Source organism: Silurus meridionalis, chromosome 6, assembly GCF_014805685.1.
Source record: "Silurus meridionalis isolate SWU-2019-XX chromosome 6, ASM1480568v1, whole genome shotgun sequence".
NCBI classification, from domain to species: Eukaryota; Metazoa; Chordata; class Actinopteri; order Siluriformes; family Siluridae; genus Silurus; species Silurus meridionalis.
In genome coordinates this window covers 2314444-2341429 of record NC_060889.1, presented here as the reverse complement: position 1 = coordinate 2341429, position 26986 = coordinate 2314444, and the positions used below count along the sequence as shown (strand labels likewise).

The 26986-nt window shown below is 41.2% G+C and overlaps 1 protein-coding gene across 1 annotated transcript; it reads right to left on the bottom strand.

Annotated features, from left to right (window-relative positions):
• Window positions 1–25475, bottom strand: rem2 (RAS (RAD and GEM)-like GTP binding 2). The gene is made up of 5 exons (XM_046852853.1): window positions 25214–25475; window positions 22929–23253; window positions 21431–21504; window positions 7148–7325; window positions 1–1398 (listed from the first exon to the last, which is right to left on the bottom strand). The coding sequence occupies exons 1-5, from the start codon at window positions 25223–25225 to the stop codon at window positions 1082–1084; spliced, it is 906 nt and encodes a 301-aa protein (XP_046708809.1). The 5' UTR covers window positions 25226–25475; the 3' UTR covers window positions 1–1081.
• Between the last annotated feature and the right edge of the window lie 1511 nt (window positions 25476–26986).

Here is a 26986-nt window from a genome sequence, read left to right as displayed (position 1 = left end):
ATATTAATAATAAACTTTAAAACACCCTGGAAGTCTGTTGTTATATACATATATATAGGTGTGGCAGCCTGGGAAACTCCTTGATATTTTTTCTTTCCGACTGTTTGTTTGCGCACGTCTCGAAGGTGTAGCCTTCGAAAAGCCTCGTAAAATTGGAAATAGGGAAAAATTCATTTTAAAGCGTTTAAAGCTTCTGGTCTAAGCCGACTGACAGACATTGTGCATACGTACTTCTACGGTTATAGCCTGATCTATGAGCTAAGGACTATAGATTTGCAACCATAAATGAGTTCTCGCTTTATTTATTGCCATCGTCTACATGTGTCATCACCTGAGATAAATAAAAAATCATTTCTGTTGCCTTTTTATCAGGCGGGGTCAGGGTTTCTGATTCTAACTGTAAAATCTATGCACAAATGTTTGTGGACAATGGACAACTGACCTTAAGATTGATGTGCTTTGTGAACATCCCATTCCAAATTGAGTCCCCATTTGCTCTTATACTACCCTTCCACTCTTTAGGGAGGATGTTCCACCAACATTTGAAGTGTGTTTGTGGAGATTTGTGGTCATTCAGCCAGAAGGGGGGGGTTTAATATAGTCAGGTAGTGAAATAGTTAAGGTGAGGATCTCGAAGGCATTCAAAGGGCTTGAGGTTAGAGCTTAATAGAAGGCCACTCAAGATCTTCCACTCACTCCAAGCCATGTAGATACCTTCATGGAGCTGGCTTTGAGACACTGTCATGCTGGAACAGGTTTGAGACTCCCAGTGAGGGGAAAGATTGAAGGGAATATTTCACGCTACCACATTATAAAGATGTTTTATACGTACAATTGTGTTTCTCGAACTTTGTGGAAACAGTTCGGTGAATAATTACATATGGCTGGAAAAAGTTGTGTCCTAATATAATAATATATATTACAAGCAGAATTAAAAACTTTGGTTTTTCAGAATACAGACTGTTTTTTTTTTCCCAGACTGCCACATATAACAGATGCCAAAACAAAACATTATAACAGCTTTTTCTGGATTTAACCTGACAAGTCCTATGCACTGTCTACAGTTACGAATCCTTCCCCTCTACAGCAGCGCACTGAGGTCATGGCAGGAGCGTGATTTCTGCCGCAGCATTCGGCTGCCTCTGTGGCGCTCCTGCTCGCGGATACGCTCGCGGCCATGATGTGAGCGCGGCACCAGCCCTGACAGAAAACGCTTGGCCTTGCTGGTAAGGCTTTCACGACGACCGCCTCCGGGGGATCCTTCGGTCCAGCCAGGTCCTAGGCTGTGGCCCCGGGCGGCCCTGACCGCCGTCTCCAGGAGCTCGTTAGTGCCGTGATCCAGAGAGACCGAGAGCTCCAGGAAGACGCAGTCGAACATCATGGCGTGGGAATGGGCTTCTAGAAAAAAAAAGCACAAGGAAGCAAGAAATCAGTAAATTTGTCAATATCTTTGTTCTCAAAGTTAATATTTTACCTTAGTGTTTTGTTGTGGCCCGAGTCACTTAATCTGGATTCGGAGGATCTTCTTATCTGCCTCAAAGATCCCTCAAACTATCAGTTCGATCTAATGAACAAATCAGAGGCAATGGTGGTGAGGAAAATAGCCATGAGATGAAACCTTGGGAGGAACCAGACTTGTGCCCATCCTCATCCTCAAATGATCTGTACAACTGTGGTGAGCAGAAAAGCATGCACATCACTTGAAACCATTGGATGGATTTGCTTCAAATGCGGAAGAAAATACCAGGGCAAGGCAGGAAAAGTGGATACAAGATTGGAAAACTTTCTCCTTGGAGAATCCATGGTCACTATAAAGATCACCACTGGCTACAGTGGGGACAGGTTTGCTGAGGTAAAACTGGAAAACTGCCTTCTCCCCTGATGAACCCTTGTGTCTGAAAAGTAAATCCATAGCCCCAACCTTGCCTTGTGCAGCATTTCAAATGCAAACTGTAGTTCACACCAGAAAATACTGAAACCATGCACTATTAACACGACTAAACATTTTGACGATCGTTTGCTAACAATGAGCAAATGAAAATTCAGAAGGATGAATTTCTTCTGTATGGCATTAATTCAAGGGGTCACCTTTGGGAACAACCGATCAAGTCTAGCTATACGAAATTGTCGATACGAAAGGTTGTACCTTATACCAAGGTTATATTATGCATTTGTACCGACATTAACTCCTGTTAAATCTTAAAAGGAATCCAAGTTTTGGATTCGACAACTTTCAGACTCCATGATGAAAAGCAAAAGGGGGTCCTATTCAATACTGGGTTCCTAATAAAAAGTAGCAGTTCGGAATGAATAAAAGCCTACAGGAACCTTTCACTCTGAAATGCCATTGTGCTTCGGGAAAGGCTTGTATTTGTTCGAGAAAAGAGTTAAGATAGCTGGGCTGAATATTCCATCCGGCAATTTTTCTCATGAATTTCTTATTAACGCATACGTTCGGTTATTAAGAGTGCGCCTAAGAAAGAGAGAGAGAGAGAGAGAGAGAGAAAAGAGATTGCTTTGATGAATATTAACTTTGACACTCATCTTAGCTCGAAGGCTTTAATAATTTCTCATCCCCAAGTCCTTAGTACTTCGTCAGACAGGCCACAATTTTCATGATCCATTTTTATTTAAATAGCTCTGTCACAAAGTAGCTTCGCAGGAATCCGGATATAGATCTAGATTGAGCAAGCCAGAGAAGATGGGGAAAAAAAAAAAAAAAAAAAAAAACAAACAAAAAAAAAAAAAAAAACACACCCCGTATTAGCTTCTGTCGTGAGCTACTGCTACACATAGAGAGGGGTCCGCCACTTTGCGCGATAGGGGAACCAATTTCAGAATCGAGGCACGTTTATGGGCCTGGTTAAATGAGCTGTAATGCAAAATAGACTGGGCACGAGTGTCCGTTTCTGCAGGAGATGAAACTTTAAACATTTTTTTTAAATAGGCTTTTGAATGCTTTAAATACTCAAATAACTTTGTTTTTGTATGTAGTACTTACTCTAAGGCTCTAAAGCATCTAGCTTGTAAGGTCGGACTAGAAATATTCAAAAAATATTAGACCATAAGCGGTTTAAAATTCTCAAACTGGACTACCACTAAATTTATTACAACAGGGCTCCAAAAATGTGTTTTAAACCTATAACATTTGTGGGAGGAGTTTCAGTTCAATCACAGTGGGGTAGTGAAAGTCTGCATTGCAGGGGAATGAAGAGAAGAGAAGAGAAGAGAAGAGGCGGGGAGAAAAAAGAAAAGAAAAGAGAACAGTAGAAAGAGAAAAAGTTAGAAGAAGAGAAGAGAAGAGAAGAGAGGGAGTGAATAGAAGAGACAAGACGAGAAGAGAAAAGAAGAGGAAAAGGGAGAAAAAGGAAGAGAAGAAAAGAGAAAGGAAGTAAAAGAAGAGACGTGAGGAAAAATTAGAAGAGGAGAGAAGAAAATAAAAGGGGAGAAAATAAAAGAAGAGAAGAGAGGAAAAAGTTAGAAGAGAGAAGAGAAGAGAAGAGAAGAGAGGTGACAAAACGAGAAGAGAAAAGAAGAGAAGAGAAGAGGCGGGAGAAAAAGAAGAAAAGAGAAGAGAAAGGAGAAAAAGAAGAGACGAGAGGAAAAATGAGAAGAGAAGAGAAGAGAAGAGAAGAGAAGAGAAGAGAAGAGAAGAGACGAGTACATCCTATACAATTATGTGCCTTTGTGGTAAATGTTTGTGAAGAAGCACATCTGGCTGCACTTATACTTTTGTCATTATACAGTATTTATATGCGTGTGTGTGTGTGTGTGTGTGTGCGCGCGTGTGTGAGGGAAAAATTGGTCTTTGACTTGGCACATCTGCTAAATGACAAGTAGACACAGAGAGACAGACATGAGAGTGAATAGAAAAAAAAAAAGAAAAAAAAAAGATAGCCATCATAAAATTGTCATATTCCCATAAACCCACCCGAATGAGAAGAGAAGATTTACAGAAAGAGGAGGAGAGTCAGTGATCGTGCTGAAATGAAGACGGCATGGGACACGGTGAGTAAAGATGAGCTCATATTGCTAAACGGTATCTTCCCTCCAACACAGCGGAGAGAGGAACCAATCGTTTTCTAATTTACGACCGTATCTCAGTCTGGAGCCAAATATGCGCTCAAAGTTCGATAAAAGAAGAAGAAGAAAAAAAAAGCGCCTTGGATCATGAAGACGGAGTCTAAAAATATCCACGTTATAGTATTAGTGAAGAAGAAGAAAAAAATAGGGTCTTCCTTCCTTCACTTATCTCTAACTCCTATAATATTATATATATATATATAGAAATATATATATATATATATATATATCTCACACACTATATTGCCAAAAGTATTGGGTCACCTAGTCATAAGAATGTTCTTTTTGAGCATCACATTCTACATTTAGTTCCGATTTGCTCTTATGATTCCCTCCACTCTTCTTTGGAGATGTTCCACTAGATATTGAAGTGGAGATATGTGCTCGTTCAGACACCAGGGGGTAAAGTAAACTCGGGTACCGATGTAGGTGAGGTGAGGAGGCCTGGAGTGCAGTCAGCGTTCATATTCATCCCAAAAGTGTTCGAAAGGGTTTAGCTCTGAAGCAGGAGATGTTCCACTTTAACCCATACAGAGAATATCTTCATGGAGTACATCATCTACAACTGTGGGCCTTTGGTTTTGAACCACATGGCCGGGAACGTCGGGCAACCCAATACTTTTGGCAATATAGTGTGTATACATATGATGCATTAAACATACATTTGAATTAGCTAAAAAAAAAAAAAAAGTAAACAAAACCAGACGTTCTTTCCCTGTTCTGTCTCCAGGAAGCTGAAACTCTACCTCTGCCATGTTAATCTGTATTCTATGTGACGAGGAGTAAAGAGAAATCGATCTACATATAAAATATTGGTCGCAAGCGAATGGTCCCAGTCTAAATATTAAAAGTATGGCGTATCCTTTAATAATTATATATAAATAAATTATAAAATTATAATTATAAAAAAAACGATGCATCTTATCATCCCTGATATATATTCAACAAATTCTAGTGGTTTTTTTTTTTTTACAACATCGGGAGCATCATTAGATCCAGACCAGAAAGCTAAGAAGCAAACAATTTAGACAAGGAAAGGAAGTGCTCATGATCAGAAGGGTCCTATATTCCAGCAATGTCACTATTAACGAGCTCTCCATCCCGACCACGACCTTATATTTATTAATAAATATCAATATCTCATCATTTATTATACTCCAGCACTTGCTACAGACTGCAATAGGCAGGATGCAGACCTACTTATCTTCTTACGGTGTACTGTTGCGGTGTCCTCAGAAGACCTTGAGCTGGACATGGTTAACTAAGTACATGGGCGTTAAAATGGGACAGCGATTCCCGTTCTCGCTCCCAGGGGGATCTGTGTACCTCATTCAGTCAATTATCGAGGCGATGGAATCAGGTGCGATCAAACATAGAACTGTTCACAGCTCCCTAAGGTCTCTCTTCTGCGCACTCGGAGGACTGGAAAGCCAAATGCTAACGTTTGGACAATGTGGCGTGTTGCAGAAATCGCATGATTAGGCCAGATGAGGCTTAAAGAAGAAGCACGTCAGGCAGATTTTAAAAACGGCATATTTGCGGTTTAGTTGATTTGGGTGCGAAAAAAAGTTGGTTGTTGCTTTATTTCTGATTGTTTATTATATACAAACAAATTGACAAACGATTCATAACTGTCTCAAGAAATTTGATATCCATGACAATACGCTGGCTAAGCTAAAATACAATATGACTTGTATACGTATACAAAGGTGCACCGAATGCAACACCTTTTACGTGCGAAACATAAAAATCGCATTCGTATTAAGAGTCTCCGCCTCGCATTTTGAGCGCAGTCACGTTGTTAGTTATGAATTTTTTTTTATTATTATCATCAAACTTGCAGACATACACAACAATGAAAGAGGTATTAAAAAAAAGAACTAAAGTTAGCATAGTGTCACTACTTTTACTCGCTCTATACGATAATACGATTCGTAGTGCAGCGTTAAAAACGTGTTTTCCGCATGCATTGAAACGCTGCCAATCGCGTTTTTACGACGGTCTAGGGATATGGATTCTTTTGCGTTTTATTGAGTAAACTGTAAAAAGGAGAAAATTCAGAGAACAGAGAGAATCTTTGGGGAGTTAAACAAGCGCCAGGGTTACCAGTATTTCTTCTTTCCTAGATTTATCCTGACGCCCTTCCACTGAATACAGTTCCCTTTGATTTGAGAGCACTAAGTACAGCTGACAATGTTCTCCACAAGAAGATCCATCAGGTTTTTTTGGAAGATTAAGAACCATGAAGATGGATTTGGACTGTGATTAATGTGCTTTAGTGGCTCAGGGCTCAGGGTTTTGCATTGAAGTGTGCTGCAGAGAACAAAAGCGCAGTCCAGGGCTCTGATTCCAACTTCCTGACAGGTAAGGTATGTAAAAACCTTAGGGGCATGGTCACACAGTGGTTAAGGCTCTGGGTTACTGATCGAAAGATTGAAGTTTCAAGCCCCAGCACTGACACGCTGCTATTCTTGGGGCCCTTGAGCAAGACCCTTGACCCTTTGCACTGCATCATGGCTGACCTCAGCTGTCTAAAATCGCTGGGATACACGAAGAAAGAATTGTAAATGTGACGAGTAAAAAGCCTCTTTAACTCTTTCATAATAAAGGGACATTCGGTGTCCCCCAGATGACACCTTTAGAGTCTGGTTCCTCTGAAGGTTTCTTCCTCATCTAATGGAGTCTTTATCTCTCTCATAGGGACGAACGTATAGGGACTGATTTATACATTTAGATTGTAAATTTGCAATTTCTTTCTATCTGTAAAGCTACTTTGGAACATTTTTAAAAGCGCCATACACATCAAATTGAACTAAAACGGACCATCGGCGCTGACGGAAGATGTACCACATGGTATTACGTGTCCTAAATTATTCAATTGAAACAGCGCAAACAAAATCGATGTGCAGTCAGGCCGGTACGGTGAACGCAAGATGGAATGAATCAGGTGACCGTACTAACACCAATCAGATTCAAGGATTCCAAAGCGCTTATGTCGACACTGCTTATTACTAATTAACTAGGTGCCTGTTGAATAATTTAAAGTGCCCGCCTCGGTCTTTACCCTCTGTGCTGATCTCACGAGAGCGCACCAGGTCACTCTTGTTGCCCACGAGGATGATGGGAGTGTTGGGGTGGCTCTCTTTCAGCAGCAAGCGCAGTTGCGACACGCGGTGGAAACTACGGCGATCCGTCATCGAGAACACCAGTAAGCACACCTCGCACTGGAGCGCCGAGAGGTCCTGATAGATCACACAAAGAGAACCAGGGGGTTAGTCAGGAATACGACAACTCTGAATCGAGTGCAGCCTGAACATTTTTCTATATAATTATATACGTTGTAGTAATACCTGAAATAAAAAAACGTGGAAAAGTGTGAGGGAGGTGGTAGTTCAGCGGTTAAGGCACCGGACTTTGGGTCCGAAGGTGGTGAGTTCAAATCCCAGCCACACAACGCTGCCACTTCTGGGCCCCTGAGCAAGGCCTTCAACCCCATAGCTGTTCAGTTGTATGATTGAGATAATGTAATGGATAACGGTGTCTACCAAATGTCATTAATGTAATAGAAACCACCTATTCTATGGAACTCCATTTGTGTCAAAAGTGACAAAGAAAATGTCTGTGGACACATGACTATAAGTTTGTATGCGCTTTGTGAACATCCCATTCCACAACGTGTTCCCATTTGCCCTTAAAATAACCTTCGGTTTGTGGTAACAGTTTGGACCACATATGGCTGCAAATGTTGTCCATATAATGTAGAGCCTGAATATCCCGAAAAAACCAATGTGCAACTCTGGAAAAGCAGAAGAAACTTTTCTTATTCTCGTCAGAGGTCCCCCCAGATGGATGCTGAGCTCAGGTGTGTTCTATCATCGCCCCACTGCTCAAATCCCTCAATCCTTCCTTTGGCAAGCTGTAACTCAGACAGGCAGAGTGAAATAGAACGAGTGCACCTGCTCCCCCCTCCCCCCCTCCAATCACATCCGTCAAATTCTGAGGTAGAAATACGGTGCTTCTTTATTTTATTGTTTCCTTCAATGTTAGTAATCCTACAGACAGATGAAAAGCTAAAAGTCTGTGGTCTGTGGTCTCTCTGTGGTCATTAAAAAATCCCAGGATGTCTTTCGAAAATGAGTAGGGGTGTGCCCCGGCATCCTGGCCAAAAAACTTGCTCGCTGGCCTACTTAATCATCCCCTCATATTAATTGGCTATATCACGCTCCTCTCCACTAATATGCTGGTGTGTGGTGGGCGTTCTGGCGCAATATGGCTGCCGTCGCATCATCCAGGTGGATGCTGCACATTAGTGGTGGTTGAGGAGAATCCCCCTCTCATATGTAAAGCGCTTTGAGTGCTGCAGAAAAGCGCTATTTGAATGTAACAAATTATTATTATTATTATAAAAGAGAAAGGGGGGGGGAGCACCAGACAAGGCCAGTGTCTCATTTTCGTTAGTTTGTTTCAGGTGAAGTCCAAATCCTCAAGAGAGGCGCCTGTGAAAAAAGTCACATCCCCTCATATGAGGCCTTTAAGATAATTTACAGGCCTGGATCCATTTTGGTAGAAAGGGGAGTTGAAAAGGAGGAAACTGAGGGCACACACACACAAATAGCCAAGCCATAGCGTTTAATCCTGGATGGACAAGGATGGGCCAGATGACGATGACGATTGCGCCTCTTTCCTGAGATGGTTTGTAAAGGGCAAGCGGCAGGGGTGGGGTCGATAGTGTGAGGAAAGATGGGCAATCTCTGGGGAAAGCCTGACAAAACTAAAAAGGTCTTTTCATCACGAGATGGATTTATACACTCACACAACCGCTAAGGGCCTTGCACTGGTTTATGGCTGCTCTTGCCATCTGTCAGTGTCCGCCTGCTCATGTACACACACACACACACACACACACACACACACACACACACACACATACACACATACACACACATACACACACATACACACACATACACACACATACACACACATACACACACTCTTAGCTTTGGAGAGTCATAAATACAGTCACAGCTTTGGAAAATGAGCACACATTCAAATAAAGCTCAGCGTCTTGTAATATTCGCGCATAAACACTGAAACATTGCTTAATGCACACTGTAATCACAGGCATTTCACAAAAAATAAAAATAAATAAATTCCCTTTTCCTGGGCATAAGATTAGAAACCCCAATTCATATTTAACTCGATTGCCGTAGTATTGTGTTCTCAAACGCACACAAAGCCGCTATACAGAAATCCGGATGTAGATTTAAAGCCCAAATAAACAAGCCAGAGGGGGGAAAAGCCCTGAGGAGGAATTCGCTATCTCTATGCATAGCCAACGATGCCATACATTAAATTTCGATCCAACACAATGTGAATAAATATGATGCTCTGCAATTGAACATGGTACAGAGTTTATTTCTTCGGTTCAAAGAACAACTGCCTTTTGACTTCTAAAGCATGGCCACTTCACAAACAGGCCTTTGTAGTGCAAAAAAAAAAAAAGAAAGAAAAAAGACCTCTGTCATGTTAATCTGTATTTTATGCGACTCTCAGAAATGATTGGTCACTTTCTAAATAATGAAAGTGTAGCGCATCTACTAATATTTATATATGGATAAATCATATTTAAAATCATGTTTCCAATGAACACAATTAATTTTTGAAACTTACCATCCCTACTTTAAGAGGCCCAGACTTAAAATCATTCTTAAACTCAAATGTAATCATTCAAACTCCTCCTTTAATTAGACATCTGCTTATAATCGGGTAAAAACGGTTCTGTAAATCAATGCCACGCTTCCATTTAATCCAGTTGCATCCTTCCTTGTTACTTGAACACCTACAATGTCCTCTTTCCCTTCTGGCGAAATTAGCAAGCCAGGCCCCTTATCTCTTGCTAATCTTGATGCTTCAAGAGAGTCGGTCGCGCTAAGTAAACAATAGCAGCTCGAATCAATTATTTGCGACGCTAAGTTCATTTTCATCTTGTACGCCTGAACCTTTTTATTGCAATTACACAGTGCATAGATTTTCCATGCGATAGGCTACGAGTGTAACGATCGATAGCCGAGAGGGCTAATCTAAACTGGCGTGCAGCTTTGCTAGGTCTCCGAACCATTTGCAACAGCAATTACTTCTTCAAGACGAAGCACATAAGGCATAAAAAAGTAGGACAGAAACTAAAAATCCGAAAGGGAAGAGGGAGTCGCTTTTGGATTCTGGTAAGTATCCCACCGCCGTGTACATGAATTCTGGATTTGTATTTGGGATGAAGCGCTTGAATCGCAAGACATATTCTCACATATATGTGCTGTGAAACCTTTCCAACTTACAAACCGCCATCAGCGAATTCAGGATAAAGGTTGTGGTAAATGGTCAAGAGCCAAACCATAGAAAACTGAGCAAATTAAGGCTTTGTGTGACTTAAGATCTCCCTAATCAACTGTACTTTCCTTTAATAATAAAAGCACAAGTGTCTATGGAATTACATTCATGCCAAAACGTAACTTTTCCCAAAATGAACGAAAAAATGTAATAAAGAAGAAAGGCGATCTGAAATTGAAAACTATGAGCTTGGTGTCTCAAACTCTGTCAAGAACATGATCAAATAAACACCATTCTTTGTTTGCAGCTTCCTTTTCACTCCAAAGGTTTGCCATCCTGGCACGATCCTCTCGCAGGCTAGGCGGGGCTAAACAGCAAGTTAGTCTCATTGGCTAGGGAGATTTGGATGGACAGCTCCTCAACCTGGCAGTAGTTTTAGGAAAATTTTGGATGCCGTTCTCTAGAAAGTTTATAGTGAAAGTTCTTCAAAGTTTGCACCAACGAAGTCTTTACTTCCTTTAACTCTCACTAACCAATAAGAGTAAAGTGCTGTTAAGCCCCACCCTTTTCCAGGGGTTGTGTCAGGATGAAAACCCAGGCGCAATCATACTTCTCTTTGCGGAGTTGTCAAACTTTGGCTTTAGGAAGGAGCCTGGAGTCTTAAACAACAAACAGAAAGCAAACGAGTTGGATGCTCACTCTGTATTTTTGATGAGCCTGTGCATTAATTCTGCTTTGTTGATTGTTTTTTTTGTGTTGTTGTTTTGGGGGTTCTTTTCTTATAAGAATTTCTTTGAGTGTGAAAAAAATGAAAAGTAGAGCTCTTTACTGCACTGCTTCATACCTCCGTAATTCTGTTATGGACACCAGGGTATCTCACACACGCACACAATGTTCTTAAAAGTTGCTGATGCATTACAAGGGGGTCATGAATCTTTAACGCGGAACTCGCTAAACACTCTTTCCAAGCCACGCTTGTGCGCACAACCACAAAATAAAACGCCCCTGTCCAAGCGTAAAACATACGTCTCTGCCAACATACAACACTTTAATTCTAGCCAAACAAAAACGAGACGCGGAAAACCACGCTGACATTTTAAGAGCACCTCCGTTTTTCTCGCACTGACAGGGTGTTAAAGCGTTCGGAGATCGACAACCCACTACGGTTTCACAAACGAGGAGCCGTAAACAAAAAGAAATACACGCCACCACTCAGTCACACACAATTCATCTTTCAGAAACGAAGTGCACGGCTGTGGCTAGTGCTCGGACGTCCACTGAAGCGTAACAACCGAGAGATTTATTGATATCATGCTAAATAAACTGTTTCTTGCTAATCAGTGTCGGTCAGAATCAGGAAATATTTGTGCACTGTGGTATAAGTGAGGGGTTGTCTTAGGGATTTCCTCTCATTTCCTAAATTCAAGTGTGGTGTTCACCTTCAGGTCCCAGACACAGATGGAAAAGGTTGATGGTCTTTGGCTAGCTAACAGTCATAAAGAGGAAGTGGATATAAGTGCAGGTATTTATTTTAAACATGCATGAACAAAGACTTCAACCTCAGCATAAGTCAAGATGGAAAATGAAGGCGAGATGGAGTGTACAGCACTATATGCTAATTATCTGCTAAAATCAGGTCACCGGGTGCAGTGGCTAATGGGAAACTTCCAGTGGTTTGTAAGAAATGTCCAATGTCTATTACAAACTAATCCAGACTAATACTACCTTTTTTATTTCAAAATTGAAGTACAGTTCATTAGCAAGTGCGACTTAAATCGTTTAAGGCATTCATTCCGTTCAATAGTAGAGGTCTGAGCTCTATAGAAGGCCACTCAAGATCTTCCACTCCAACCCATGTGAACCATATTTTTATGGGAGACAGCTGAAGCTGGAGACACACAGGGGCATTGCCGTTCTGGAACACGTTTAGGTCTCCTAGTTCAAGGAAGAAGTAAAATGCTATGCTAATGCTAAAGAACCGCTAACTACTGGAAGGAAAGTCAGGTGTCCTAACGCATGTCCATAAAGTATAAATTTGTGTCAGAAGGATTCACCTTGGATTTCTGTCCACACAGGGTGCTCAGGTGCTTGTTCAGTCTCTTGTCATTTTGCAACTGGACTACTGCAAGCTCTCTGCTGGCAGGTGTTCCTCTGAACGCTATTCGCCCACTGCAAATGATCCAAAATGCAGCTGCAAGACTGGTTTTCAACCAGTCCAAGTTCTCCCACACCACCCCACTGCTGCTACTCCCCATTACTGGTTTCTGGTAGTTGCACCCATCAGATTCAAAACACTGATTCTTGCCTACAAGTCCAAAAATGGACGAGCACCCTCTTACCTCAGAGACCTTATTACTCCTCGCACTGCACCACACTGCCGGAGATCCTCCAGCACTACTCGACTGGTACCACCTTCTCTCAGGGTAAGAGGTTAATATACCATAAGGCTCTTCTCTGTTCTGGCAGCAAAGTGGTGGAATAAACTTCCCCTAGATGTCAGAACAGCTGAGTCAATGGCTATCTTCAAGCCACCCGAAACACTAACACTTGTCCAGGTCTGCTTTGTCTTTTTTAAAAAAATAAATAAATAAATAAAAATAAAAAAACTCTACAGGGTTGTAGGCTGATTTGTCTTAAGTCTGTAAATCAAACCAGTGTAGATCGATTCAATGCTAAAAACTAGAAGCACTTTCGGACGTCGCTCTGGCCGAGGGCAACTGCTAAATGGCGTGAATGTAATTGTAAATATACGTCAAGCAAATTGGTTCCCGTCACGTTCCACTCTGTTGCCAAATCTTTCCATTCGTTTCTATGGAACTTTAGTACAAATATTTGAAACACTGGCATTTCTTCACAATGACAAGATGCGAAAATGAAACGCAATGTCAGCAACATAGTGTGACAGTTTTACAACGCAATGTTTTTAGAGCAGTGTACACACACACACACACACACACACACACACACACACACACACACACACACACTTCTCAAACACCTGTCCTTTTACTGCATAGTCATCGTTTTGTCTGGGCTGAGTTTAGAGTGGTAAACAAAGCACAATGATGTGGCTACACACCACTTTCTGCATACAGTTACGTCTGGTTTTCGGTTTCAGTCAAAGCAGACATGGACATATCATGCATTTAGCTTGTTAACCTACAGTATTGTACAAGGTTTATTATGTATTTGGGTAATAAAATACAGCAAGCTATTCGAACTTCACATGTAACATAACCCCTGAGATCTTACTGAGTGTAGTTTTTCAGTCAGAAACAGATTACTACTGAGGTGGATGGCTCCAGATGAACAGAAGGTTAGACCCAAGAAGTATGAAGATGGATTTAGACTGGAATTAATGTCTTAGGGCTACAAATGAATCAACAGTTCTGCACACAAGTATAACCTCGACAATGATGTAATTATAATGAATGGAGTTTCGGGGTCAACCAAATAAGGACAAGGATTCTGCCTCATAAAATCTCCAGGAGTTTTGCCTTGCCGTTGGTGCCACTGGCTTGTTCGTTAATAATAACCTGAAACTAATCTATAACGTTAAAATGGCGTCAAAATAAAAAGTGGCTCTGGGACAAAGTTCACTGGTAAAAGTGCTATACGAATACAATTGCACTGAAAGTAAACTGTGCAAAGACAATGTTAGCTAGTAACCCGTTGACAGTCTCTTTTGAATAAGTGAACGGGGTAATAAGGTGGCAAAAAGACATGACAACCATGAAGACAAGTTACAAAAAAGAACAATGAATGAAGAGAAATAGAAGAAAATTCAAACATAGCCCAAACAACGTTCTTTGCTTGCTATATGGCTTCCAATATGCTTATACTTAAAGGAAAGACCTTGTCTGGGTCTTGTATGTAATAATAATTAAATGTATTAACCCAAGTGTATCTAAAAACCAATGTTCCAAATATTAAGGAGTATTTTTATTAATTTTTTTGGCCCACTTAATGTCCAAAATGAATCTTTCCCTTTACACCTCTAGCAAACCTGCCATTTTTAGGACAATTCCTGGGTAAGGTGCCACAGTTATCCGTTTGGAGTTCGGTTTCCGCACCCAGGCTGCTTCTGAATAATAGAGTGAATTCGTTAGCCCAGTACCACTGGCTGACAGCAGGGACGGGACTGCTCTCTAACACGTGTAAGGACACGCTGTCTATTTTTGGAAACCTGGATGACTTATTAAAACCATTCCACTGCTACCTACTACCTGCTGTCAGGCTCCTTTCAAGCCTCCAGGAGACCCAAAGCAAAGTCTACTCCAGGCAGTGTGCGCACATTCGGGGGTTTGCGTGTAGAAGCACAAGTGCATCTAGCATGCGGCGTATGCGTGCGAGAGTGCGATGCAAACATCTGCATGTGCACGAGTGCTTGTGCATTAGGCATAGCGTGACGGCCGATTTTGCGCGTGCTTTCCTGCATACGTACGCCGATTATAGTGGATTCGGGTGGCTGTCGGTTAAACAAACACTTCAGTAAGGTCATCAACAAAGAAACAAATCAGGGTCCCTAATCGGTTTGCGTTCCGAGTCACTGGAAACAAAATGAACTCCGTGGAAGTGATGACAGGACGCACTGGGTGCATGCTTATTAAGCAATCAGGATTTGCATAACACAGTTCAATCTGAAAGTAATTGGACTGTGTGCTTGAGTCAACATTGCACTGAAATCTATAGTTAGAATCAAGGTGTAGGCTTTTCATGTAGTCAGATGATGGCATTATTCTATACCATGTTTTATATGTGGCTCCAAAAAAAAGGACAGATTTCCTGGATGGAAGTGGATTTCCCTCATCCAATCTACTGATGGAAAAATCGCCGAATTCAAACTCAAAACACAAACCCGAATAACTTAAAGTAAAAAAGATGGCAAGAAACTGTCAATATATTTACTCTTTTTATATGTATAGACCTAACGCAAGTCATTTGAGGTTATTTGAAATGGAACTGAAAATGACACGTTCCCAACCTGGATAAACTTTCTTTCGGCTTCTCCCATTAGGGGTCGCCACAGCGGATCATGTGCATGTTTTGATTTGGCACATATTTTTAAGCTGGATGCCTTTCCTAACGCAACCCTCCCCATTATCCAGGCTTGGGACCGGCACTAAGAGTGGCTGGAGTTGGTTCCCTGACCGGGGATCGAACCCGGGCCACAGCGGTGAGCGCCGCATCCTAACCACTAGACCACCAGGGACCCTCTCCCAACCTGGATATATGCTTTATGATTGTATGCAAATGAATTGGTATGAAAAAAAGATGGTTTGAAACTATAATTAAAAGCAATTTTTTAATTAATTACAAATTTTGAGCGAAAAATGTTTCCATTTTTCCATCATTTTCAAACAATAGTTTCAAACAAAGTTAATGACTCATGTAAGTCCCATACTGCAGTGTCCGTGTCCGCTTGAGGTGGAATATAAACGGCACTGACTATGACCGAGCTGAATTCCCGAGGTAGATAGAAGGGCCGACATTTGATGGTCAGTAGTTCCAGGTTTGGTGTGCAGGAGCGTGAAAGAGGAACAATGCTCGCGCTGTCGCACCAGTGGTTGTTCACCATCAGACACACTCCACCTCCTCTTGACTTCCCCGAATCCAGTGTTCTGTCCATGCGGTAAACCGAGAAAAACTCGGCCGGCTGGATGGCGTGGTCCGGTACCGCTGGGTTCAGCCATGTCTCGGTGAAGCAGAGAAGGTTGCAGTCCCGAATGTCTCTCTGGAACTTGACCCTTGCCCTGAGGTCGTCGAGCTTGTTCTCCAGTGACTGGACGTTGGCTAACAGGATACTAGGTAAGGGAGCGCGGTGTGCGCGTGCCTCAGCCTGTTCCTGACGCCGCTCGTTTCTCGCGGACGCCGGTACGGGTCGCGCCCTTGTTCTCCCTCAGGATCTCTCGCCAGCATGGGTCCGGGTTTAAAAGCGGGAAAGGTGAGTGCATTGTACACCAATAGATATGAGTGTCTCTGTCATATCTAATGGTGTCCATCTTGTGTAGATGGAAATAAAACTAATTAAATAAAAGTATAAAATAAACAAAAAAAGAAGAACCGTAGCCGGAGCAGTCGTGACGGCAGCCGACCTCACCGGCGCCATCTTGCCATACCTTGCGGACGCTTCTCTGGCAGTCGAGCTAAACACCTTTACGCCGCTTCGAGGCTGCAGCTAACCACGCTAGCGGCGCTTAGTGGCACAACCAGCATGCACGCTGAGAGAGCCAGAGAGGTAAACACATTCATCATCTCAGAGCATGACGTGAGGAGGGCATTCAAGAGAGTGAATACCAGGAAGGCAGCAGGACCAGATGGAATCACAGGTCGGGTTCTGAAAGCCTGCGCTGACCAGCTAGCACCGGTGTTCACTGAGATATTCAACCTCTCTCTGGAACAGTCTGTTGTCCCCTCATGTTTTAAACAGTCCACTATTGTCCCTGTCCCGAAGAAACCCCAGCCCGCCTGCCTAAATGACTATCGCCTGTAGCTCTGACCTCAGTAGTGATGAAGTGCTTTGAGAGACTGGTCAGAGACTTCATCACTGCCTCACTACCGGTCACACTGGACCCACTACAGTTTGCGTACCGTCAGAACCGTTCGACTGAGGACGCAATTGCACATCTCCACACAACTATCAGCCACCTGGACCAAAGAAACGGGAATTACACAAAGATGTTGTTCGTGGACTACAGTTCAGCGTTCAACACCATAATTCCCTCCACACTCACCTCTAAGTTGGAGGTCCTGGGACTCAGCCTGCCGCTGTGTCAATGGATCTCAACTTCCTGACGGACAGACCACAAGCTGTACGGGTGGGAAAACACACCTCATCCACCCTCACCCTCAGCACTGGAGCCCCCCAGGGTTGTGTTTTGAGCCCCCTGCTGTACTCGCTGTACACACATGACTGTGTGGCCACTTCCAACTCCACATCCATCATCAAGTTTGCTGACGACACCGTTGTGGTGGGCCTGATCTCCAACAACAACGAGACGGCCTACCTACAGGAGGTTAAAACCTGGAGAGATGGTGCCAGGAGAACAACCTTCTCCTGAACGTCAGCAAGACTAAGGAGTTGATCGTGGACTTCAGCACGAAGCAGGAGCGGTCATACCAACCGCTAAACATCTGCGGGACTCCAGTGGAAAGAGTGGACAGTTTCCGGTACCTGGGTGTTCACATCACACAGGACCTGTCTTGGTCCTGTCACATCAACACCCTGGTGAAGAAGGCCCGGCAGCGTCTGTACCATCTGAGACGCTTAAGGGACTTTAAACTACCCTCTCAGGTGCTTAAGACTTTTTACACTTGCACTATTGAGAGTGTTCTGACGGGTAGCATCACTTCCTGGTTCGGGAACAGCACCATGCAGGACAGGCGAGCCCTCCAGAGGGTGGTGCGTTCAGCTGAACGTACCATCCACACCGAGCTCCTGACCTGCAGGACATCTACAGCATGCGGTGCAGGACCAGAGCCAGGAAAATTGTGAAGGACCTCAGCCATCCCAACAATGGACTCTTTTCTCTGTTGCGTTCGGGGAAACGCTTCCGCTCCCTGAAAGCGACCACAGAGAGAATGAGGAGGAGCTTCTTCCCGCAGGCCATTCGAGTTTAAACCAGGAAACACCCAGGATCTAAAACTGGCCCACTCTTTCCATCATCACACTTTTTTCCCCTGCACAATCACACTTTTCGTGCTACGGCACATTATACACTGGACCTGCACAGCACAGTGCAGTTTACTTTTCATATTTTCATTTTTCTTTTTCATATTTATTTCATATTTCTTATATTCTTTTTTTTATACCACACCATTCCGCACAAGGACACTTTACACCACACCTTACTGCACATGGACACTTATGGACAATCAAAAACATGCCTAACATTCCGCACAAGGACACTTTACACCACACCTTACTGCACATGGACACTTATGGACAATCAAAAACATGCCTAACTCGTTTAATGTTTACTGTTGTTTACTGGTTAACTGCACACTGCCATAAAATATTTTCCGTGTATGTGTATATATAAGTATATATGTAATGTATGTATATATACATATATATTTAGATATCCTGATATCTTTATTTATCTGCCTTTTCTTACTATATTTTTCTTTAAATTTTGTTATTATATTTATATTTTTATCCCCCTTTTTTACCCTTTTTTTTTATTCCCTCATGCCGGACCGTCGTTAAAAGCATTTCACTGCATGTCGAACCCTGTATGTATGTGTATGTGACAAATAAAATTTGATTTGATTTGATTTGATTTGACAATAAAAAATGCAATGGACAAAAAGACTGTACTGTCATGTTTGCAATTGTACAAGCTAAAACAATACACATTTCTTTATGTTAAAGGTGAATTAGCTAATAGGCATGGTGAATAAATTTTTTTACTTATTGAGCCTGGCCCCATTTCCACCCATGTACACAAAGCTCCGCCCCCAAAACCTCTGTTGGTCCAAACACGAGTTAACGTTAGCGAGGACACTCAAACATCCGAATGTTCAGCTAATAGACTGCTTTGTGTTATGAAGATCTTGGAACAAAATATCATTGCTACATAGGTTTCCGGACTGTACTAGTAAAAATAAAAAATAAAGTAAAAATGTTGACTATTTAGAAACTTTGGCACAATGAATATTGATATGATTCAGTTTTCTTTTAAGACATTAATTTTACTATTTTCGAAGGAATCTCCTGTATCAGGAAACATTTCTGAAGTGTCTTCAGGACTATTTTCTCAGAACTTCTGGTTCTGATTTTTCTTTTTGGAACACAGCTTTTCTATTTTTTCCTTCATAAAATTTTTTTTAAGAATTCCCAAGCATATTTACAACACATACTTTCCACCCAAAAAAAAGGAGCTGTAAGCAAAAACACGAACCGAATATTTAAGCGTAAACAAACCGTTAATAGAGGCCCATTGGGGTAGGTTTCACGCTGCCCCATGCTCAAAAGACAAAGCTGAGAGTTCTACACAAATAATTAATTACCACAGCTTATGGCCTCATCCGTCAGCTCGTGGGTAATCGGTTTAAAACGTGGCCTCATCTGCTCTAGAGGCAACACACACAAAAAAAAAAAACCACACAGCATTTTCTGATCCATGGCCTACATAAAAGACACTACGATCAACCATGTTGAAACCAAAGCATTATTTGCATTAATACCACAATGTTGTTGAGTTCTTGATTGTGATTGGTCAGAACGTGTGGATTCGTTTTCTATGAAAGCTCCGTCAGCAAGGCAATTTTTTTAGTTACAAGGCTGGATCGCGTGGGATCTACTAAACAGCTCCGAGATTTAATTTCAGTTTGGACAATGACAAATCAATATGGAGAGTAACAAAAGGTTTATGTAGACTAAACAGTACCAGATGTATAGGCAAACACCTGTGTTTGGGAAAACGATCGTGATCGTTACACAATTATGCGAAAGTGAAGGTTTTGATTAACACGGCCGACTCGACACAGGATTGTTCGCGACCTTTTAAACCATGAAAGGCAGGACTCTTGTTGTACAGTCAGCCAGGATGTAATTAGTTGTCTTTGGCTCGTGTAGGATCCTTCCTGATTACGCATAGACACAAAATAAATAAATAAATAAATAAATAAATAAAGTTATGTAAAAAAGTAATGGCTCTCGGCTTTTTCTGTAACATAAGTGGAACTAAATTAGATGCGGAAAAAAAAAGTTTGTTTTAAAAAAAGGAGAAAAAGAAAAGCCTGGGGATATAGTGAACAGTAGGCTTTGCATTACAAAAGAAACATTTCTAACTTAAAAACCTTTTTGTTTTGGGGACAAACTGGTTTGAAACATTTCAAAGTATCTGCTTGAGAGTCTTTTGGCATCTGTGTTTGCTATTCCCTCGCACATGCCGTTCGGTCTGTCTGCTCCACATGAATATTGGAGTGGCGGCGTTGAATAAACATGTGTCAATGAGAGCAACGCAAGCAGCGTCGGTGTAATACACAAAACAAAGCGTGATAAGGTTTTTTTTTCTGGATAAAAGTTTGTGGATGCCCGATCACAAGAGGTACAGACGCTCCCCACTTTACGAACGAGTTCCGTTCCGAACGACCGTGAATTTGTTCGTAAGTTGTTACTGTTTTCGTTACTGACTACGCATATCTCCTAATGATTTAAGAGCTATAAATGCTAGTGGTTAGGATGTGGCGCTCTCACCGCTGCGGCCCAGGTTCGATCCCCGGTCAGGGAACCAACCCCAGCCATTAGGGTTGCACAAGCCTTAGTGCCGGTCCCAAGCCCGGATAAATGGGGAGGGTTGCGTTAGGAAGGGCATCCAGCGTAAAAACATGTGCCAAATTAAACATGCGGATGTTCCGCTGTGGCGACCCCTAATGGGAGAAGCCGAAAGAAAGTTTTTAAATGCTATCAAATAAACAATAAAATATACAAAAACAAATTAAATTACTGTATACATATATCTTCGTGGAGGATACTTTGTGCACAGGGGACAGGTTTAGATCTCCTAGACAACTGTTCGCCCTGACCGTCTAGCCAGACAATGATGACCTGAACGCCATAGAAAATAGAAAACAGTGGGAGCCTCAAAATTTGGAGGATCTAAATAGATTTGGTATGCTCAAAATGCAGATCTATTGCAATATCTTTTGCATTATATCACAGAAGAAGATTCGAAGCAGCGCTTTCGGCAAACAGAGGTAAGCAATATACTGACTCAAAGGACGCCAATAATTGTGACCCGTATATATATAATATATATATATATATATATATATATATATATATATATATATATATATATATATATATATATATATATATATATATATATATATATATATATATATATATATATATATATATATATATATATATATATATATATATATATATATATATATATATATATATATATATATATCAGCTATTAAAAAAAAAAAAAAACAAGACAATTCCTTTGCTCATATCTACTAAGGGTGCCAATATTAGCGTAAAGCAGTGTGTATGACTCACCTGCTTCCAGTTGTCATACACCAAGATTGAGCTATCCTCATCATCTATAGTCACCCGTCGAAGATATCCCTCATCTATAAAAAATAAATAAATAAATAAAACATTTTATGGCAATTTAAAAATAAATTCATAAATAAATCTTGTGTAACCATAGCTAATTACATAAAAAAAAAGTTGTTTTAATTGTTTATTAATTTTACCTATTCACCCCTAATCAACTACATAAAAATTGATATTTTATCCATTTCTAGTTACAATGAGTTTTAAAAAAGTTAAAAATAATAATTATCGAAATTTTATGCCATGTAAAGTGCAAATAAAAAAAAATAATCATTAAATTATACACAAAATGATTATGAACATTTTAAAAAGTTCTTTATTTTTCTGATTAAACGAATGAAACGGATGAAAGACTCCGTGATCAGATGAATGCCGCTGGCTTTTGAGATCCTTTCCCTGCCTCATTTTTCTATTTCCGTTGCACGTGTGTATGTGTGTGTGCGTTAACGTGTACAACAGCTGTGGGGTTTGGTTCGAAATCAAGAAACAACCAAGCGAATTAATTGAACGTAAAATGTAATGTTTACAGACTGTCGTTAGTCTTGTTTGAGGAACCACATCACAAATATATACTCATTTATATAATATATATATAAATTGTTGTATGATTGTATGATGTTTCAAATTTAGTCCCTGTTTGCTCTTAAAAGAATATCTACTCCTCTAAAAAGAGGTTCCACTTGATTTTGTGGAGATTTGTGCTCATTCAGCTACAAGGGTGTTAGTAAATTCAAGTACAGGCTAAGGAAGTTTGGGGTGCAGTCAATGTTCCAATTCATCCCAAAGGTCTTCAATAGGTCTGAAGTCAGAGCTTCAGAGCAGGATAATCAAGTTCTTCCAATCCAACCTATGCAAACCTTATCTTCATTGAGCTGGCTTTGTGCACAGGAGTTCGAGATTGTCATGCTAGAACAGGTTTGGGTCTCCTAGTTCAAGTGAAAAGAAAATTTTAAGCTAGTGCATCCAAAGTCCTCCTATACAATTGTGTGGTTCCAACTTTGTGGTAGAAAATTGGGGATGGCTCATGTATGGTTGGAAAAGTCTGTTGTCCCAATACTTTTGCCATGTATTGCATGTGCTCATTTGTTATATTATAGTAAAAAATTTATAAATACCTGCTGTTTTTATAGAAAACTAACCATCTTACCAATCAGATTCAAGGATTAGCCAATTGGCAGGGGTAAAAGAATGGCCAAAAAGATCATTGGTCAAGTTAAGCAATCACTATTCCCAAGAATCTGGTCAAGCTGCTTATAAATAGTGCACCTTTCGACCTTCATAGGTGCTGTACCTATATATTTATGATTAACTTCCCATCTAAGTGAAGCTCCTATTGAGTATACTGCAGGGGACACATTTGAAATTTGGAAGAACAAACACTGAAGCTAACAACAAGCTGGGTAGAAGGACCAAAGGACCGAGGAAGGTAGTTTTTTACCGCTTGCTTGCGTTTCCGAGTCTACTGAAAGCGATCTGTCTGATAGACCGGCCAGAGAGAGGGCCAGAGACGATTTGCCCACTCCGTTCTGCCCCAACAGGACGATCCGCAGAGGCCCGTGGTACTTCTGCTCTGGGGCCTTAAGAAGAAGTGGCGTGTCCTGAGCATCGCTGGTCCCGAGTGATGGAGTGGAAGGCTCATCAAGCCCTGGCGTCCAATCGTAATCTTCGGTGACCGCTTCCTCCCGCCTGAGCAAGTGCTTGATCGGGAGTGGGGTGCTCCCTCGGCGCAGTGGGGGCGCAGCGGATAAAGTCAAGCCGTATACCTGAAGAACAGCACAAGAACAAAGCTTTTGCGAAACAATATATTCATAGGGAGTGTGGGGGTCATTTTTACATGTGACTTCTAAAATTATACCATTGATTCACTTGAGCAGTTGGGTGAAAGATGGTGCTCAGTGGTTAAGGTTCTGGGTTACTGATCAGAAGGTTGGGGGTTCAAGCCAAACTGCCACCATTAGGGTCACTAACAAGGTGCTTAACTCTCCATGCTATTGCTCAAGTCTTTGCAGTGCCTTGATTCCAACTCAACCTTCCAAGCAGATATCTTGCCCCCTTAATCTTTGGATTTAGTTGCATAACTTCACCAGGCAATTTCCTATATTCGTTTCTAAGGAAATTCGCTAGCGACTGGCAAACCCGAGAATCTAAAAATCGATCTGACCCCCTCTCCTTGTTGGGATTTGATGAGCTGTGTGCGTTACATGGAAGTAGGTCAAAACGCTGCATGTGCCTTAAGATGGACACAAGCTCCAGCAGGCAGAAATCTATATGTATGAACCAGGCAACCCCGTAGGCAACTGGCCCTTTTTTTTTACCTTTGGACAATTATCAGGTCCTGCGCAACGATGTCACCCCATGGCATTAATATTAATACAGCAATAATTCAAACCTTGGTGCTGTGTTTGTGTGTGCTGAGAACGGAGTTAGGCCAATCAACTACCACCACACAACAACACACACAAATATGAACTCAATTAAACAAATTGTAATAGGCTAATGAATTCATCTCGGTCTATTCTAAGGCAGATGTTGAGACAAAGTCGACTAATGAATTCATCTCAGTCTATTCTAATGTGGATGTTGAGACAAAGTCAATCTGTTCTGTCAAATCTGCAATTCGGCCTCTAACCCTGGGGTACGTTAAAGATTTTAGCCCACGTTCAAAAAATGCCGCCCACAGGATTACACAGGAGGTACGTCTAAAATATTTAACAAACCAGTACACTTTTCCTAACTCCACTGCTTCCTTTGTTGGGACCTTTCAGGTTTAACAAATATGAAATAAATTTTTAAAACCTTCAGCCCATGGTTTCTAAAGCTCTGCCCCCAGGATTTTAGGGTGGTCCTTAGTGTGTATAAACTATAGACTGACAGAAATGTCAAGTATTCACTGCCACCCATATCGGGTTTGCAAAGGGACTAGCTATAAACATTTGGGACTGGGAGAACATTTTGGTAGATTTGCTTGATTAAAAGAGTAGAAATTAATTGCATTCAATCTGGTGGCTTTAATTAAGTTTATCCTGGACCCCCCCACTACATTTAAGTTCTCTTTTATAGGCTAACCTGCAAGTTTGTATTTTCCCAGTTTATTCCCATTACTATCTGTTAATTCCCATGGAAAGTTTCCAGTCTTTCCAGCAACCCTACACCCAATACACTGTAACTTTCTTCAACAGCATTCTTCTACGATCTTAAGACTAGGTACAAAAAGAAAAGAAAAAAAAAGGTGTGCAAAACAAACAAACAAAAACATAAAAAAAAACACACCCAGTAGTTTGCTGGAAAAACAACTGCCTTGTGGATGAGAGCTGTCAAAAGGAAAGTGTCCAAACCACTCTAGTTGAACGTGGCTGCTTTGGGGTTGACTAGTGTACCTCAAATGAACACTTTGTACAACCATGGTGAGAAGATCAAGATTAGCTGATTAGATCAAGATTTGAATTCCTGTTAAGATAGAATAGGAATCTAAAACTAACACAAAAGCATGCAATTGATGATGATGATGATGATGATGATGAAGAGGTATGAAATGCATTTTTTAAAGGAAGTGTGCATACCTTGATATGGTGCATTTTTCTCTACATCTATAATTGCATAAATGTTGCAGAGATTTGAGTCTCGTGCAATTGCATTTATTCCTGAATGGAGGTTCAGGGTGTGTGTATTCAATGCAAACCCGACTGTGTGTGTGTGTGTGTGTGTGTGTGGTGCTTGTCTTACCTGCTCCGACATCGTTGTCTGTTCGTGTGTTCTCCCAGGGGCACTCTTTCACCAGCTCCATGCACGACCTGACATGCCAGCGCGCATCCTCCTGGTGCGTGTGTTGTCTTTCTTCCCTTTGTTATATTGCCTGCATTTGTGCCTCCGCGTGCATGCATGCACCAGACACCAGTACGGCGCGCGACGTTTTTGATGCTGCGCGGCTCGAGCGCTTGCGGATTACAACTACACCTGGCCCGGTGGCGCGCCGTGCGCGCACTCGTGAAAGCCTTTTGAAGCGGTTGCTCGGTGGCTCCGCCCATTTCCCCCCTCTGCCGAGGCCATACACCTGCCTGCTCTTTAAAGTGGGAGGGGTAAACAAATCATGACCACGCCCCCATCCCGTGTCCGTTCACACTGCAATCCTGACACACTGAAATTCTGAATAGGTTTTTCGAAATGCCCTGAATTCTATTGTTTGGAATGAGAATAGTAGGAATTTGAGGTCAATATGATCAAAAGTTTCTGCACCCCTGACAACAAGCATTATAATATAACATAGAAAAGATTGATAATAGATTTATATCCTTACATTTCTAAAATTATATAGTTTTCGATTCCTTTTCTTGTCTGGCACGAATTAAATAACTGATCTAATCAGGCCAGGTTGGAATTTTTTTGCACAAAACTGATGTAAAGAGTGGGTATTTGAGATACCACAACCAGCCATGGAAGTCTCTACTACTTACAGAACTACCACTCTCTTGTTTTTTGTTTTTTTGCACCATTCTGTACACACTCTGGGCTAGAAATGTTAAACAAGGCTGTAAAACAAGGTTTTTAAGAAGGTCAGCAGTTTCTGAAATACCAGCCTGGCATCAACAATGACGTGAAGTCTATAGATATAAAAAAATGTGATTCCTTTTTTGCAAAAATCACTTTGAAAATTATGGATTAGCTAAAAAACCTTGGGAGGAACCAGACTCAAAAGGGTGACACCTCAACTGTCCATTCACTATAATTCCATCATTGTTGAGGTGTTAAATGACACTTGAATGCAAAAACTGTTCATGGTAATTGTTGTTATAAGCCATTGTAGCAGATTATGTTAATTGAAGTTCAAATCCATCTTCATTTTTCTTAGGTGTCACTCAGGTCAGGAACTTCATGGATCTTTAAACTGTTAATGGAGAACCATCTTCAGCAGTAGCCAGTGGTTAAAAGTCTTTTCTGGAATCAGGGGAACATTAGCATTTTCTGTCTGCCATTTTGGGCATAAATGCTGCTAGCCACTAGATGAAAAATTAAGCGACACCTATGGCTACCTAGCTTGACTGGCGTTTCAAAAACGAAGGCAAACAATCGAACAGAGCTTTATAGATTTATATATTTACATATTTAATGTATATAACGCACATTGTTCCACCAAGAATTATGAATATATACACATCCGTTACGTTTCATTGTTGCAATTAAGCATTGCTGCGTTGTCCAAACACAGAATTTTGTATATGTTTATGTTTCCTACGACTGCCTAAAAGCAACTATTTGCATTCAATTTAACAAATGGCATAAAGAAATCAATAAACATGAATACTCTCTATCACAGTATATATCGGTTCAATATTCCAAAGGAAAACTAGTATTCACTCTAAATATGCAAGTCAGTCTTGAAAGGATTGTTTTCTGAGGTAAAAATGACTGGTTTATGGCATTTCTTTTGAGAAGGAACATCCACCTGACTTTTGAATTGACATATAACTATATGTAATGTCGATGCAGACTTAATTACTA

What these genes read in the sequence shown, in the direction of transcription:
- rem2 (XM_046852853.1), bottom strand. An exon ending in CTCGGAAACGCAAGCAAGCG is followed by an intron (nt 21,505 to 22,928) that starts GTAAAAAACTAC and finishes TATTTTTTATAG; the next exon opens with ATGAGGGATATCTTCGACGG. An exon ending in TGTATGACAACTGGAAGCAG is followed by an intron (nt 7,326 to 21,430) that starts GTGAGTCATACA and finishes GTGATCTATCAG; the next exon opens with GACCTCTCGGCGCTCCAGTG.